The sequence below is a fragment of the Aulonocara sp. 'chitande type north' Nkhata Bay genome, linkage group LG12, assembly GCF_057382095.1.
Source record: "Aulonocara sp. 'chitande type north' Nkhata Bay isolate Kocher_YH1m ecotype deep benthic linkage group LG12, A_spYH_male_GT1.1, whole genome shotgun sequence".
Lineage (NCBI taxonomy): Eukaryota > Metazoa > Chordata > Actinopteri > Cichliformes > Cichlidae > Aulonocara > Aulonocara sp. 'chitande type north' Nkhata Bay.
The window spans coordinates 13,889,241-13,907,134 of NC_141355.1; the positions used below are offsets into that span (position 1 = coordinate 13,889,241).

General features: G+C 39.1%; 1 protein-coding gene across 2 annotated transcripts in view; it reads left to right on the plus strand.

Moving 5' to 3' along the window:
* The window catches only part of slc15a4 (solute carrier family 15 member 4), a 35,648-nt gene extending 20,877 nt beyond the window's left edge, over positions 1-14,771 (plus strand). For both annotated transcript variants that reach the window (XM_086313653.1, XM_086313651.1), the window contains exon 9: positions 12,976-14,771. In XM_086313653.1, the coding sequence (XP_086169779.1) occupies positions 12,976-13,127 (152 nt within the window). In that variant the 3' untranslated portion in view covers positions 13,128-14,771. The remainder of the gene's footprint in view (positions 1-12,975) is intronic.
* The last annotated feature ends 3,123 nt before the right edge of the window (positions 14,772-17,894 follow it).

Here is a 17,894-nt window from a genome sequence, read left to right on the forward strand (position 1 = left end):
GAACAGGAAGTTGTTTCCTGACAAGGAAACTGATGGAAGAAGTGGTATATTTCAAAACACTACAAGGATTTCTACTCAGCAACCTGCTAGTACAGCAGTCCCCAACCTTTTTTGCGCCACGTAAACAATATAAAAAATAAAAAAACGATAAATACCATGAAAACCATAAATAGAAATGTGTTCGAATTTTTGTGGAGGAATAAAACCCATTACATAGAAAGATCTCAGCTTGTGAAGGGATACAATAAAGGTGGTATCAAAACTCCAGAATTGGAATTTATGGTTGGCACCCTTAGAATTAAATGGTTAAAATCTTGTCTGTCACAGCCAGACTCTACTTAGCTCCACATCCCATGATTCTTGTTTAATAAAATAGTATACAGGATTAGACTTTATTTTGAAATGTGATTTTGCGGCAAATAAAATCCCCATAAAGATATCAAACTTTCCAAAACAGACGTTGCATTTTTGGGAAAATGAGATTTACCCACAACTTCTCCCCATAATTCAACCTTATGGAATAATAGGGTAATAACACTTAATCAAAAATCAATTTTCAAGAGTGACTGGTTTGAACAAAAATATTATATTCATAACAGATTTGTTGGATGATAACGGTGTCATTCTAAGTTACACAGACTTTTCAGAAAAATATTGTCTAAACTGTTCTCAAAGAGAATATAACAAATTTTGTGAACTGGTCCCACTGCCTCTGCTTCATTTGATTAAAATTTTTATGATATACAATAATTTCTCATCAGTGCTCCCAAATTTATTGCTAGGGCAATGTCAGCTGTTTGATAAAAATGCAATAAGAAATTTGTTAGTAGTTTCTTCAAAGACAAAATATTTCATAGTTACAACAGAATGGTTACATGGCATGGTTCTAATTTAGTTATTTCATATACACTGGATAAAGCATACTAAAAATTTATGAAATAGCCTATTCTACCTAAAGTTAAAGAAACACACTTTAAACAAAACTAATACTGTGGCAGAATTTCTAAAAAAAGAGATTTGGCTTTGAGGTGGATCAGTGTTCTTTTTGTACTGATGAAAATGAAACCCTAGAACATCTTTTTTTTTCCTATGCCCTATCACACAATGTATTTGGTGCAACTTAAAAAATTGGATTTCCCTAAATATTAATGATGTGCCACTGTTTGAATTACATCATAATTTTTTTTATATGGATCATCTAGCATTGGATGTCTCAGACATTATTAACATCATCATACTTGTTGAGTATTGCAGCATCGACAGCGATCAACTCGAAGGAAAATGACGACGGAGGCAAAAATGTCCTTAATATTTTTGGGAACTTTATTCCTCATCAACATGCGGCAAAACTTTTCTCATGGGTGCCATTTTCGTTGTGGTATACTTTTTTTTTTCTTAGGGGCGTGATGACGCAGCATCCGTGCTCTTACAATGAAACAGTGCCTCCTTGTGGTGGCAACTAAAATACTGTCTCTGTTAGACCACAGTAACCATAATGCAGTTAAACACTGTACAACATGAGTACACACAATGAATATCTTAACAATACTTTTGAGTAAATATCATATCCATTGTGCTAAATGGAGGAACGCTAAGCCTTCTCTCCCTGGTTTTTTTTGATGATTTTAAGATATTTTTCTTTGCTAAAAAAAAGACAAAAAGCACATATGCCAAAAAAAATAACCAGGATAATGCACGTCTCCCGCTATTCTAAATTTTGACTTATGCTGAGGCTAATATATTGTTAAGTAATGCAGCTGTCTCACTAAGGTCCAGAATCGATTTGTTCCACGATTCGATTCAATTCAATTCGATTTGATTATGGGGAATTTTGACAGTCAGAAATATTATAATTCAGATCAGTACATTTACATATTTTTGTATTTAAAAAAAGGAAGCTGACACACGCAAGACTTTATCAAAGGTGTGAGCATCACAGCAGATGCCTTTGTGTCAAAGTAGCTGAAGATAAAACACATAAAAACATGAAGGTGGTTTTCCTGGCCTGGGATTTTATAAAAAATATTCTGCAGTACATCAAAAACGAAAGAAAACCATTAACATATGAACGTTACCTGTGACGTTACAGCGGTTTTATTAGAGACACGGCTAACGTTTTGCATTTTGCATAATTTTAAAAAGTTTAAATTTATTCAGTATTGAACGGCAGAAATTAGGTTTTCTTTTCGGAAGTATGTAAAATGAAACAAAAAAAAAAACAGCGGCCGACTGCGCTGTAAACAACAGTAGACTTGTGCATAACAAGCAAGCGAATAATACAGAAAACAGATTTTTAGACGGGAAACTGTTCTTGAAGTACAGAGAGAGAGAAAGAGAGAGAGAGAGGGCTGTGCATGACGTGCGATTTTATCGTGGTGGAAGCAAAACAGTGAGGGAATTCATGACGATGTTTATGTGAAGCGCAGTTTGGATCTTCTTTTGCTGCTGGTTCAGTCAATATTGTTTGGAGAGAGATCAAACTAACAGCTTTAGAATCGGCGCAAAAACGGCGTGAAAACAAAGCGCGGACCTGCCGACAGATCAGAGTCAGCGAGCTGTCGGCTTTCAGCCCCGACCGTGTCCGTGCTGTCGGGTGAGAAAGGCGACATCTCACTGATTCTGATCCGCGGGTCCGCGCTGTGTGTTTACGTCTTTGTGCAGAAGCCGTGTACCTGCTCTCATTTACTGTCTTAGCTGTTTGGTGGTTGTTGAAATTTTGTGAGGTTTCACCAGAGATTCTGGCATTTCGGGTAAAATAAATTTATATTAAAAAATCGATTCAGGATTTTAATGAATCGATTTCACGTTATCCAAGCCAGAATCGATTTTAATCAATAAATCGATTATAAAAACCCACCCCTAACTAACAGGTTGCTGAGTAGACATCTGTGTGGTGGTTTGTTTGAAATCTAACACTTTTTCCTTCAGTTTCCTTGTCAAGAATTAACTTCCTGTTTAACTGAAATGCCTTCCTGTTTAACTGAAATGCCTTCCTGTTCGACTGAAACGCCTTCCTGTTCGACTGAAACGCCTTCCTGTTCGACTGAAACGCCTTCCTGTTTAACTGAAATGCCTTCCTGTTCAACTGAAATGCCTTCCTGTTCAACTGAAATGCCTTGGTTTTTCAGTAGTGTGTGTGAGAGCGTTTCAGTTGTGTGTGTGAGAGCTAAAATTTCAGTAGTGTGTGTGAGAGCTTTTCAGTAGTGTGTGTGAGAGCTAAAATTTCAGTAGTGTGTGTGAGAGCGTTTCAGTAGTGTGTGTGAGAGCGTTTCAGTTGTGTGTGTGAGAGCGTTTCAGTTGTGTGTGTGAGAGCTAAAATTTCAGTAGTGTGTGTGAGAGCGTTTCAGTCGTGTGTGTGAGAGCTAAAATTTCAGTAGTGTGTGTGAGAGCGTTTCAGTTGTGTGTGTGAGAGCTAAAATTTCAGTAGTGTGTGTGAGAGCGTTTCAGTTGTGTGTGTGAGAGCTAAAATTTCAGTAGTGTGTGTGAGAGCGTTTCAGTAGTGTGTGTGAGAGCTAAAATTTCAGTAGTGTGTGTGAGAGCGTTTCAGTAGTGTGTGTGAGAGCGTTTCAGTAGTGTGTGTGAGAGCGTTTCAGTAGTGTGTGTGAGAGCGTTTCAGTTGTGTGTGTGAGAGCTAAAATTTCAGTAGTGTGTGTGAGAGCGTTTCAGTAGTGTGTGTGAGAGCGTTTCAGTAGTGTGTGTGAGAGCTAAAATTTCAGTAGTGTGTGTGAGAGCGTTTCAGTAGTGTGTGTGAGAGCGTTTCAGTAATAATGTCCCTTACGGCACCTCATAACAAAGTATTCAACCTCATATTTACTTCTTTTTTCCCCCTAAACTAAACTGTGTCACGTATTTTTTTAAAAAAACTAAAGGTTAAACCTGCGTAAACACAGCTTCTTATGTGAGAAAGCATGCCAGAAAAATAGTGTATCCAGTATGAATGTGTGGACACATTTGCATTGTGACAAAAGGTTCGCAAACTTGCACCTAAATCTCATTGTGCACCCCTGTTACCATCAGCAGACTGAAACAGAAAGACTGTGGTACTCAGAATATTACTTGTAACTGTGGTTAAAGGATATATCTATTTGCAACTCCTTAATTCTCACATTGAAATAGGTTTGAAACATATTATAGAAGAACTTGTGAAATCCAATTATTGCTTTTGGTTGTGATGCGCCATCACAATATTTCTGCAAGCACAAGAGCATCATTTTTGCCCAGTGTGTTTTGGTTAGTGGAGTCAAAAATAGACACGTGTTGAGGTGACAGAGACTTGTCATTCCTTGCATCTGTTGAGACTTGCTCTTGGGAAGTTTTAAGAGGTTTGGCTATTCCTGCTGTTCGCTCTTGTTCCAGTAATCTTTGTTGCTGTGGGTCGTTGAGCTGTGGAGTTTGAGAGCCTCCTAAATAGCTTTGTAACCCTTTCCAGATGATTGTCTTTTATGTCCCTTCTTTATCTCATCAGGGACTTCTTATGATTTGGCAGTGTGCTACAAAGTAAATGTGTGTAAGCTGTGATCCCGAAAATGTTTTGTTTAAGCGGTAATTGCACTGAACATGGATGGTGGTCATCAGGCCAGAGTGTGTTTAGCCCAGCTACTAGCGTTACCAGAGGTGCCCGTGGCTCAGATGTTAGAAGGGGTTGACTACCACTCACCGATCGGAATATTCTCAGGCAAGATATTGACCCCCAACTTGCACCTGATGCCTGAGTGTGAATGATGGAACAGTGCACCTCGCCATAGCACTGTATGAATAAATGTTTAAGGGTAAATAAGATTTGTAGTGGGAAGGGGACAACTTGAGTAGAAAGGCACTATATATAAACCAGTCCATTTACTGGTCAGTTATTGTTTAAAAGTCTTAGAAACTAAGGGAGCACATAAGCCTCTTTTTCATCACTAAAATACAATTAGCAAGTAAAATGTGTTTACAAAGGACTTTCTGACAACACTGTAAGCGTTTGGTTTTAAAATTTTAAATTATATTTGTTTTTTGAATAGTAGTGTAGTTCCCTTTTTATTTCCAGTAATTTTCTGCATCACAGAGATAGTTATAGCACTCGTCCAAGATTTAAATGGCTTAAATGATATGCAAGTCATTCTATTGCTCATCTTAAGAAGGAATCTGCAGTCTCGTGCATGCTCCAACCCTGGGATGGGCAACATTTTTCCTCACGGAGCCTGCCTCATTTGGACAGAGTCAGCAAAGAGCCAGTCATTGAAAATTTTCTATTATCTTTTTAATTTTCTGCCCAGTTATGACCTATTTTGCTGAGTGAGCTTCTCTTCACTTGTGCAGCTCAAACGTCAATGCCACTGCAGATGAGTCTTTAGTTTTTAGATGTTCTTCTTTGTTTGTTTTCTGTGTGTGATAATCCTTATGTCTGGTATATTTAGATGGGTACAAAACCTGCTCTTGTTCTTGGGGTGAATGACCCTGTGTGTGTGCAACTGAAGGACACGGCAGTGGTCCGCAGAGTGCTTTATGCAACATTTTAGCTCTCAAACTTGAAACCTTTCAAGCTCGTGTTGAAATTATTGATCCCTTAAATCTCACAACAAATTGTATTCCACCGTAGTTACATCTGGTTGAGTAGTCATCCATCACATTCTCTCATTGGTATTTTTATAGGTCTGGTATAAAAACACTGCAGCTACTTTTATTCTCAGGCTAAGTCAGTCAAGCATCAGCCTTTACGCTCTATGCAATATTATCCTTTACACAAGAGAAGGCTTTTGTCTTTAGATAATGGCGCTTGCATTTAATTCCCCTTCCCTTTTGTGTAGGTTTTATTCACTGTTAGTGAATGGTTTTTGTGAATTTCTGTAGTCACGTGACAGGAAATGGCCTTTTCTTTTACCAGCATTCAAGTCCTGGCTGATGTTATGTCAGATGTCTGGCACATGTTCCGATATTCACAGCGAGCTGACGTTCGCACATCCTGTTGGGCCGGGCTTCGTGAAATGTCAGGGTGTTAATAGAAGCCTCTAGTGTCAGATCTGTAGAATTTAACATAAACTCTGTCTGAAAGGACTGTGCAGGTCTGTATACACGCCAGAAGTAATAGGGGGCGCATACATATGGTTAGCCTGTTGTAGCAACCTCAGGATCAATCATGAAGTCTTCCAAGCTGGCAGAGAGCTGCAGAAAATAATATTTATTGCTGAAGCAAACATGCATCGATTCTTTCCCCCGATTTCATTCTCAGGCTGAAGATGGCATTGAAGTCACTGGAGCATTAAAATGTTGGGTTATAATACCGAAGGTCTGGATCAATTGATCCATTTTCAAACATTAAATTGATATTGACCCATTTCATTTCGACTCACATGGTCTCCTCAAGCCCACTTGCAGGTAAATTATCCCACAAGTTTACAACGCTCCAGTATTGGATGGGTGACCCCTCCTGTTTGCGGCATTCAGTCTAATCACAACCTTGAAATTTACTAACTCAGAGCTGCCAAACAGATCCTCTAAACATGGCAACATTTTAGTAACAAGTGTATCAGCAGTACTACCGTATTTCCCGGACTACAAAGCGCACCTAAATATTAGCCGCACAAGCTAAAATCAGGGGAAAATCCTGTTTTGTACATACATTAGCCGCACCTGACCAAAAGCCGCAGGTGTTTCAATGTTGACTTATCATATGTAAGAGAATATGCACAAAGGGAATTGTCAGGAAAGAGATGGCTGTTTGGAGACATCACTTTTATTAATATTTTGAAAAACAAGTTATGGGTACATATTTGCACATGTAGTACATAACAGTAGCCTACAGCACACCAGAAAAATAGATTCGGACTACCTTTTAGGCTCAGGTGCAGTGACACAGCTTTAACAAGAAGAAAAGTCAGTCATTCACCACCATCTTTCTCTTCTTCCTGCGCACTAAAACCACCAAAGTCCTCTTCTCCAGTGTCGGATACAAACAGGCTCAGGATGGCTTCGTCATCCACTCTTCTTCTCTCCTTCGTTGTCACTTTCAAAACCAAAGAAATCCTCATTGTCAGTGTCAGAGTCGAACACCCTCAGAAGGGCCGTGGCGGTGTCCTCCTCTCCATCATGCAGCAGTCCAGCCCTTCAAAATCCGTTGGTGATCGTGGATGTTTTCACACTTTTCCACGCTGTCAGAATCCACCGGTGGAGTTGGGCATAACTTGCTTTTTGGGCATAACTTGCAAGTTTATCGCCGCTCATCATCCACGCCTCCCGCTGAACGCGTAGCGCTACTTTGAAGTTTGTTTTTCGCGCTACTTCGTACGGCACTACGTTGCCTGGCGGACGGACATGTGACTAACATACCACTCTTGAACCCCGATCCTTCCGCCAGGCAACGTAGTGCCGTACAACAGCGGAACACACAAAACAAATCGTCTTACGATATGACAAAAATCACGGACAATCCATAGAAAAGCCGCACCTGACTAAAAGCCGCAGGGTTCAAAGCTTGTGCAAAAAGTAGCGGCTTATAGCCCGACAATTACGGTACTCTTTTTCTCCCCTCACTACCTCGCTTTGAATTTAATTTTCATACATCTGTCAAATGTTTATCAGCTTTATTAATGCGTGCTTTTTCTAAGTATGTCCTTGTTTGGTCTTGTGCTGCTGTAATTAGTTTTTTATATTTTTCAAAAGTGCTTTGCAGCCAAGTGGGCACTGGAGAGGGGTGGAGCTTGAATGTAATTTAAGATTTAGCTAAACGATGGGATTTTTATGAAGTGGGGTTGTTGCTCCTGCCTGTTCTGTTGCATTGTGTGGTGCAGGTTAGGGTTTAAGGTTTTTTTTTCCTCCCTCTATTAAGAAACTGATGGTTCCCGTTAGACGCCTCTAGAGTCTTTAGTGTTGCTGGCTGTTGGACTTTGCTGATTGTTGCTTGTAGCTTAAAAGATTGGCAAAAAAAAGCTGAAGGGTCAAAGCATTTGCCAGTAAGTAATTGGATGTTTTTATGCCTATAATTACCATAAGACTTTTGAAACTCAGGCTATAAATACTACATAACACATTTTTTGTTTGCTACTAGGAACTTTATACCAGTTTATCTATTTATTACACTGATATTATATGAGATCTGTGTCTAAGCATATTTCTGGCAGCTCAAATAAAACAAGACCAGCTCAAAAGTGTTTGAGGCACTTGCTTTTGCACTTGTACTGCACATCCAAGAAACAACAGTGGTGACACGTGATGCTTAGATTAAATTTTCCTTGATACCAATTTTCCGTCACTTTTTATATCTTGATAAAATCTTTCCCTGTTTTCATCGCTGACATCTCCCAGATTTTGTGGTGAAAAAAGTTGAGATGAGAATGTGAAAAGTGCATCTTCAGTGACATTTTTTTTAGCTGGTGGACTTTCAGCATGTTTCCACAACCTCAGCATAATTTTCTGCTCTTTGATTTCCAAGAAAACTCTGGATAACCTGTGTGAATGATTCCCAATGTGCTGCTTCAGTTAGCGTCAGTGTCCTTTGGAAGTTATTGTCAATTATAAGTTCAGGGATTTCAGGACCAACAAAAACACCTTCCTTAATTTTGGCTTCACTTTTCGGGAGATCAGAGTTTGTTCTTAAATGCTGAAATGCATCGCTGTTTCTGTCCGTTCATCTTATTTGTCCAACATTTGGAATACTATAACTTAAAAAACGTGATGTTTGAGATCAAAGCATTTTTCAGATTTGGAGTCAGCAAGTGAAATTTGTTGAAGTAAACATGAAAAAATCCCAGTAGCAAAGTGCTTGTTGGCCAGTGAGTGCTTTTATATTGAAAACTTAGCAGATTTTAAAGCATACTGCATTTCCAGTAATAATCCAAGGGCTTTAATTTTAAAAGCCAACACACACCTGTGCCCTCGTGCTTTGGTTCAGTCACACTAGGGTAAAAATAGGATAGCAATCTCCTTGGACGAAGTTGTGCTTGATTTTTTGATTAGTGTTAAAAATGTGCTCAGAGGAGTGAGACAAAAGATGAAAAATTATGATTGACCTTTAGTGGGCAAGTAGATGGCAATCCTCTTAGATGCCTACAGATAAAAATACTGTATTGGGTATAAAGAAGATATCATTTAAAAGAAAACTGAGTTCACCTCAATTTGGTGATAAATTGATGGTTAAAGCACATTTTAAGAATTTTGCAGCTTCTTCCAAGCTGTCATTCAGTTGGCACATTCTAGCCCTCCCATCCATTTCAATGGGAGAACTTTTGGGCATATTTTTTCTCCCAACAATTGATTAAATACTTTGAAAACCGTAAACATATGTTCGAAAACAATAGGTTGCATCAGAACCTTGCACTGTTTTCAGTACTGCTCCAAAAAATTGGATGTTACTTTTTTTACCAGCAGCAGTTTTCATTCTGGTAGATTTGCAAAACTAGAACAAGGTTTGTGATCCAGTCATCTGTTAGAATATTATTAAAGCTACTTTAAGGTTTTGGTTTTTTGATTTTTTTTTTTACTTTAAATTGAAGGAAACTTTAGTAAAATCTTGGTTTGTTGCAGGCCGAGCACCCGGGAGCAAACTCAGAGGTTGTTGAATATGTTTCTGTAGACCTTGCACTTATTTTTCTATGGTCTATATCCTACATTAAATGGGTCATATTTTAGTAAACACTCTTGTTATTACTATTGAGCATGTATATGTGTTCCCATACATCATTTGTATGCTATATTACTTTATGCAATACTGCTTTGTGAATTAAGACTACCGCAGCAGACTCTTCTTTGTTTACCATCTGTGAATTATCGATTGAAAATCTAAGTACCTTCACCGCGCTAACCCCTCTCCTTTCATGCCCTGCTGTCAAACACATTGTTTTTTCATCTTCATGAATTATTTAAACACTGTCTTGGTTTTTGATCTATTTCTCACAATTTACACCCTTGACCAGATTAAGATGACATCACAAAATAAGCTAAAACTTCAGCCCGGGTCAAAGTCATCAGCTGCGTCTTTGTTCCTTGATCAAAGGTTTCAAGCTATAGAAACAGCCCAGTGCACAGGGCATTGACGAGGAGTCGCTCCTGAGGGATGTATCCTATCGTAGCAGCGCTGCTTTGTTCGCCTTAATGTCTAATTATCCACAAGAACGTGCGTACAGCACAGCGAGTGGGAATATGGCCATCTGTATTTGCACAATGTGCACGGTGTTATCTGATGAGCTCTGCCACAAATTCTGCTCTTTGATTAGAAGGAACTTGAAGCTGTGGATCGCACCTCTGCAGTGAGTTGTGGCTTTTCTGTAAAAACCTTTTTATGTAAAACTGGCATTTTTTTGTAAGTCACAGCTGTTCATTTGTTCATTATTATTTATAAATTATGGCGGGTCAGATGGACAGATTTATGTATGCATTTGTTAAGTCATCTTGCCCTCCAGTATTCTCAAAGCACCCATATGTTTGACTGCCTGTCCTCCATAATCCCTTCTTTGATTTATTTCTATTTTTTTTTATATTTTTAGTGAGCAGTAAGGACCGACGGCAGTTGATCTAAGACTTGAGGCCAGGCTGAAATCAATGAACATCCTTAAAGGAAGAGGGCTAATTTTCAATAATTTCTAGAAAAGTTAAGTTACACAGACATTTAACTGGCTGTGTAAGCACGACAGCATTTTAGTTGGTGCAGAACATTCAGCAGTCACTCAGTTGCCTGGAACGCACTGTGCGATCCACCCTTAAAACCTCACCTGATTTAAATTTGGCAGCTCACTCGCCGAGTGTCTCTGGACTGCCTTCAGTGTAGCTGTTCTTTGGAGATCACTGTAAGTTCTGTTCTGTCGTCTTGCACTTGTGCTTTGGTAATGTGCGCTGGATCTCCTCCAGTGCAACCTTCAACTTGAATTTCAGTTTGTGGAGTGGAGTCACAGGGAGTCTGTGAATCTAGCAAGTAGAATGGGTAAACAAAGCATTGTGAGCTGTCTTACATTGGCATGCACCACAGTTAGGTTTCTTTCCGCTTAATATCTTCCCTCAGATGCCACAGTACGCCAACCTCAACGTGGCGGCTGAATTCATGGGGCAACGATATGAGTGATAGAGAAAAGGAAAAGGCTCTGACTGTGACAGCCGTGGAAATTGTTAACTCTTCAAGTGAAAACTCTGCTTTGGTGTCTGGGTCACAGTCTTAAACCCAGCTCTCATATGATTTTCAATACAGAGGTCTGGTCCGTTTGACACACGTTGATATTTGAGGTCCGTGGTAATATCCCAGAGCACACATGCAAGTGGTTATGGCCAAAGTCCCTAACATTTATGATAGCTAAGGTAGAGAAGGAGAATGACATCTTCAATAATTGATTAAAAAGTCAAATATTTTTGTGGTATTAAAATTAGATTTACCTGATTTTGTTTAATATGTCTGTGTTTAATATTCTAATGAACCTCATGTGATTAAAGGTCCTTGTTATATTTCTTCTTATTTTCAGTCATCATCCTAATATTGTACAAAAAAGACAGTTTAAAGCAACATACTGTGAACTACACATTCTGTATTCTCTGTGTATGTTTGTGTTGTGTTTTGTGTTTAGACTAAAGGCTCAACCTCACTGTGTGTTAGAACTGCTGACTTTAAACGTAATCTCAGTGATTCAGTAAGTGAGTGCATGCCTGCAGCACACTGTTCATGTTTCTTAATTGCTCAGTAAAATCATTAGAAAAGTAAAAGAATGAAATAAATGAAAAATCTTAGACCATATGCTGTATACCATATACTACCTTAACCTAGGGGCCTGTTAACTTTAAACTGACAGGCATAATTAGACTCCACGTGAGTACACAGAACTTGACTTAATTCAGACGCTTATCTAATTAAAATCAAGCCTGCTTCTCCGTCAGATTACTCTGGGCTTCACATTTCCACATTTATAGATAATAATAATAATAATAATAATAATAGCCTAAAAATCCCTCCGTGTCCAGCAGAGTAGTTCACAGCATCGTCTCATGCTGTTGGCTGAAAGTCAATTGATCTGTCTCGCACGGTCATTTGTACAAAAAGCTGCTTTAATGCCAATCCAATTGTCACCATACTTGACCAGCGAAACCAACTGTATCGGCTTTGCCCTTCATGTAAACCCCTAGCATGACCAAAACAGGATTTGTTTTAAGCTGTCCTCTCGAGCTTTGTCGCTGAATGAGAATGGCCACTTCAGCCAACAGTGTAGCAAATGCTAAGACAGTCAAAGTTGGCCGATGTCGGGCTGGATTTGCCAAATCCATTAGGAATAAATGTGCAGGGAATGTCAGCAAATACCATCACTGCTTCCTCTTTGTCTTCTGCAACCCTCTGCTTTGTCTTTTTGTCTTCTCTTCCTGGCTCCAAAATAGAAAAGAAAGTCCCACAGATCACAGTGGAAGCATCAGTTTATTTTTTCCACCTTTCTTTTTTTTCTCTTTTCTTTAATCACATCCCAGTCCCACCAGGAACAAAAATCGCTTTAATGCCGATGAAAGACTCCTGGGCTGGAATCATAGCTGAGGGCTTGCATTGCTCTGTTGCTTCAATACCGCTTTCCTTTATCAGCGCTGAAGTGTGGGGTCAATTGTCTTCACTTTCACAAGATTTCACAATGGTGAAGTGAGAAGTAACAAGCCCTCAGCCCCCCCACTCACTCGCTCCATCCTAATTCCTGACAGAATCGTGTTTCCTTAACATGCTCACTTCAAGCACCCCTTTTATGTCTGCTGAACACACAGCAACCTGACACAGTTGCAAGCTCGTGGCCATTTACCTTTGCCTTTGGTATTCTTTTAACGTGGAGAAGTACTTTGTGACAAAGAACCCTCCTGCTGTCACCCTCCGAATATGTTGCAATGCTTTTGTTCTCCAGATTTCCATATTTGTCTTCTTTTTTTTTTTTCCTTCATGCAGCTCCCAACTTTTTAAGAGTTACATGAATGCCAGTTTCATCGTGCACATTCTCAGCTAAACTCTCACATATTCTATTAATAACATGTCCTTATTTTGTTCTCTTGCAGGTAATATCAATGACTGCTCTCTGCATTACTACTTCTTCCTCTTGGCGGGGATCCAGGGCGTCACATTGCTGGTGTTCCTTATTATCTCGGTCAAGTACGACAAGCAGAAAGCCAGAGCAGGGCTTCAGCAGCAGAGACGCGCTTCCTCTTGACCCAACACGGCTGCACATTCATAAACTTACAGCCCACTAAGGTCACCCCCTCGTCAGATCACTCAGTGCTCTAAGAACCCCTTATTAATTATAATACAGCAGTTTGAGCGAAGAAGTTGTAACTGTCATAACTACACCCTTTTTTATGTAAGATTTAGTTTTAAAGTGCTTTGGATATCCAGTAATTTCCAGATTTCCTGGTAATGGGTTTGAAATCACTGGGTGACTGCAGCAATACCACTTTCAGTACAGAGATTAACTATTCATACTGTACTTGCTTACTTCTGTGCGCGTGTCTGCCCCTGTTGCCTTTCTTTGATCATTTGCACTTAGGAAACGGTGCCATAAAATGTGATCCCTTTGAATATTTTCAAAGTTGTTTTACAGATATTTGTGTTTGTGTTATCTAACAGAGACAGTTCATTTCACTTATTCTGGTACGACACATCAGTATTTAAATCATTTAGGTCCTTAAGCTTAATCTCGGGTATTCGTGCATTAAATGTTCTCGAGAATCAGCACCATTTCATTCCCATTCACGCAGTCTCTTGGAAGAGATCGCACCAAAAGGGGAATTGGTTTCGATGGTAATTTTGAAACAGTCCCTTAAATTATTGCTGTTCAAGATGCCGATTGTTGGAGAAGATTTCAAACAAACACATTTTTTGTTTGATCAGTCACTGTAAAGCCACTTTAATCTACCCTGTAAATGCTCAGATAGCACTCTACATGACTCATACATACATACATACATACATAAATACATACATGCCTCCTCATGTCAGAAATACTCCACAACTCCTGTGACGCTTCGGTTTTACATTTCTGGTCAAGCTGCAAAATCGAATATCTTCAATGTTAGATTAACAGAACCCAACAAAAAAATCTCTGTATTTAGACTTGTGGCATTAATGCTCGGATCACAGTGAAATGGATGCATAACAGTTAAAAAATGTAACGCATTCACAGTGATGCCATCTCAGTACTGAGAAATTCATAACATTTGTGACATTATTTACATTATTTCGAATCATTTGCTGTCAGAAACGTTTACGGCTTTGCAGCTTTACCAGAAATTCTGTTTTGTTTTGTTATATTTATAAGACTGTGATTCATTTGTTTTACTTTTATACTATTAAGTGTGTGTGTGTGCACCATCGTCTGTGCGTTTTCAATCCTCAGAATTAAGCCGAACACATGAAGGAAGAAAACTCAGGGCTCTCTAGGAATCGTGTCATGTGACATAAAGCTCCTGGAAATGTAAACCTGCCTTCGGGAGCTCAGAACAGTCGTCGTCATTTATGATCCGAACTAAATGAAGTTACGTTTGCGTTGTTGTATATTTAAAAGAAGAAAAAAAAGCTAGATTCTATCTCACTGACAGTATGAAACACCTCTTCAAGTGATTATTTTTTTCTGTTTGCGTTTATTTGATCAGATAATTATGTGTTCTTGTTCTATTGCTTACTGTATGTGTAATTATGTTGTCATCTCAGTCACATCAAAAAAAAGTCCTGTTACATTTCAGTATGGTACAGAACTGTGATAATGTTTTGTAGTGTTATGTGTTCCCATTAATAAAGTGTATTATTTTGTGACTTTTCTTTGTCATTTTCAGCCAGTGCCTAAATAAAGAAGAACTTTTGAAGCTAACAAAGTTGTCTGTCACATCACTGTACTGGTTAGTTTCCACTCATGCAATCACAGCTTTGTTGCACAACTTCCAGATCTGTAAGTTTATTACACGAGACACAAATGTTTTATTGATAAGACAGGAAGGACATGTTCCAATCCTGTGTTTTAAATTCAGGCAGCATGGCGACACCGTTGTTGACATGTGAATCACGGATCGTGCTTTTAACAGCCTGCTTTCATGATTAGGGTCATGGTTTGTTGGTCCTAAGGCAAACTCAAAGTGGAATGCCTGAATTATTTATATTACAAAAAACACGCCCTGTAGCTTGCTGTAGGGGAAAAAGGTTGCTAACACAGAGGTGTAAAGCCTCATTTTGCATTCCTGTTGGGGGTGGAAGCACCATATTTCTTCTTAGTTTCATCATTGAAATCAGCGTCATCACAGATCAGTTTTTAATGGTAAGGCCTGCCAGCCGTGAGGCTCGGGGAGGGCCGTTTCCTGTTTAATTTGGTCAGAGCGCCCATGAAGCAGTGACTGAGCAGACAGCTTGATGTTTCAAAACCAACACAATGCCTTGAGGTCATAATTCTAGCGTGGTGGCTTGTTTCACATGTACAGAGGAATTTCTGACACATCATAGCGGTTGTGGAAGCAGAACTGGGGAAAAAAACACATAGATGTAGTTTTGACGCTGGCCTCCTCGTATTTTAAGATGATGGTGCGAGTAAACAACAGTTCCTCGGAGAACCTTCTGAATGCTCTTTATCTTTCATTGAATTCATAGCCTCCAGCATTTATACAATTCCTAAGTCAGTAGTTCTTCCTGCAAATCAAATGCTTCTTTGTGACTGACAATTTTCTGCCACGTGAGCGTGCAGTGTCTCTGTTTTCAGTCAGCTGCTCACTTGTGGTTGCAAACTATCAAAATGGCAACGACCAAATTGCTGAGATTGAGGCTTCATAAGTGGAACGAGAGTGAGCCTATGTCCAGGTTGCTGGGAAGGGCAGGGGCATTTAATTCTGGCATCGTAAACCATTTGTATTGTCTTTGATAGTAGGTGGATGGATCACTTTAGACCAAGAAGACTGAACATATTCAAGTCATTAAAAAACAACAACAACAAAAAAAAACCCACTATTCTTGTAAATGTTCTGGTTATATGTTCAAGTTCAGAATATTTTCTTAACATTACATTACATTCACAGCAGTAACATAATAAATATTTAAGGCCTCTCTTTTTTCTCTGGGGTGGTGTCACAAATTGCAGCTTGGCTACAACCATCTTTTATATGCAGTCTATAATGGAAACTCAATTTGTTTTCTGCCTTTAGCGATCATTATGTTAAAGTGAGAGTCTTGCAATGGTTTCACATCAGATACAGCTAATACAAAAATACTTTACCTGCTCACAAGTCATTGCTGTATTACATGATTGGATGAGTACTTAGTTCTAGGTGTTGTCTTTTTTTTAAACTCTGTCTTGGTTTTGAAACTACCAAACAGAAGCGCCAAAACCCTTCGGGGTACACTTGAGACTGGGTCCAAATGTTAGAGTCAGACTCCCATATGGGTCATTCCATTTAAAATCAGTGTGGGCCTTCTGCTCGACTGGATCTGATTTGCATAAAAAATACATGGTACAAAGTTTGGAAATATATAATGATTCCTGTGAAATTCTAGCTTCATATATTAAATACTTTGCAAGATATAGTTTTTTGAAAATGATGCGTTGATCCATTTTCTTTCATCCACGTTTTCATTCAGTATTATCATCTTTAATAGTTAATGAGATATTCAGGATCCTACCTTGCTTCAGATTTCAATGTCCCAAAAAATGGTCTGAATGTGGCTGAATGTGGCTGAATGTATATATTTTGAAAAGTACTCTATATCTCAAGCTAAAATCTCACAGTAACCATAATAAGTGTTCAAACTTTGGGCCATAAAATGTTTATGTATCTTAGAGATGGTTGTCCAGAAAATGTTCTGATTCGAGATGTGATGCAATGCCTCACTTTACTATATATTCTGGGACAAAGTGGAGTGTTGATCTCTGCCATCTCTCTCCACCTGTAGGACGGCTCCATGGGATTAGATTTCCTTTGAACTCACCCCTTTGAATTAAAGGACAAAAGTTAGCGCTAGCTTACAACAACACCAAATGATAATATGTGGCCCCAAAAAAACTCAAACTGGCAACAGTTGGCCAAGACACTAAAATTAAGGCTTTAAAACAGGACTTTACAAACAATATGGATGTAGCTGAATCCCTGTTCTGTCTGCAGTCTGTGCGACACAGTTGTGATAAAAGATCAAGTAAAAGACGAAAGACTTCCAGAAACTGAAGATTAAATTATGACTGTAATTTTTAATTAGAGGCACTATTACTCCAAGTATCTTTAGTACTAAGCAGACATGTATCAAACAGTATTTCCTTGCGAAAAAAAAGAAAAAAGGTTTAATCCCATAAAGAGTTTTCATTTGTGAATTCTGGTCTGTGCGTCTCCATACTTCTCAATTAAGACCACTGTGCGTGCTGTATGTCAATGATTTTTCAGGGGCGCGCGGCGGGCTAATCTACAGAATGTTAAGCTGCTTTTAATTGTATTACTGAGTCTTACCTGTGTAATGAGCGGCCATCAGATGCTCCCTAAGATGTTGCTCCAGTAATTGGAGGATTAGGAGGTATCGCTGCATGTTAATTAGGATAAGCTAATGCACACACAACGTTTAAGAAAACAGCCAAGCAGACAAATCACTCATCTCTAAGTACTCATCATCAGCATTTACCTCGAACTAATCACGCGGCATCCTGGAGTCCGGGGAATCTAAGTGGGACAAGGGGCGGGTTGTTAAACTCGTGTCTGATATGTTTCTGAAATGCCACACCAACGAAGAAGTCGTGCTGAGGATAACATAACCTCTCCCAATCTCTTGTTCCAGAAAATGTGCTTGTCTTGTCGCTTGTAAGACTGATTTCTGTAGGACCGAGCGAGGCGGCAGGTGAGGATGTTCATTCAGACAGATGATGTGTGAAATAAGCAACCGTAAAAACGCTTTAACAGCGTACATCCATCTGGATTTACGGCATCAGCCTTAGTTATTATGTGCATGCCCCGTGGTTTAGAGT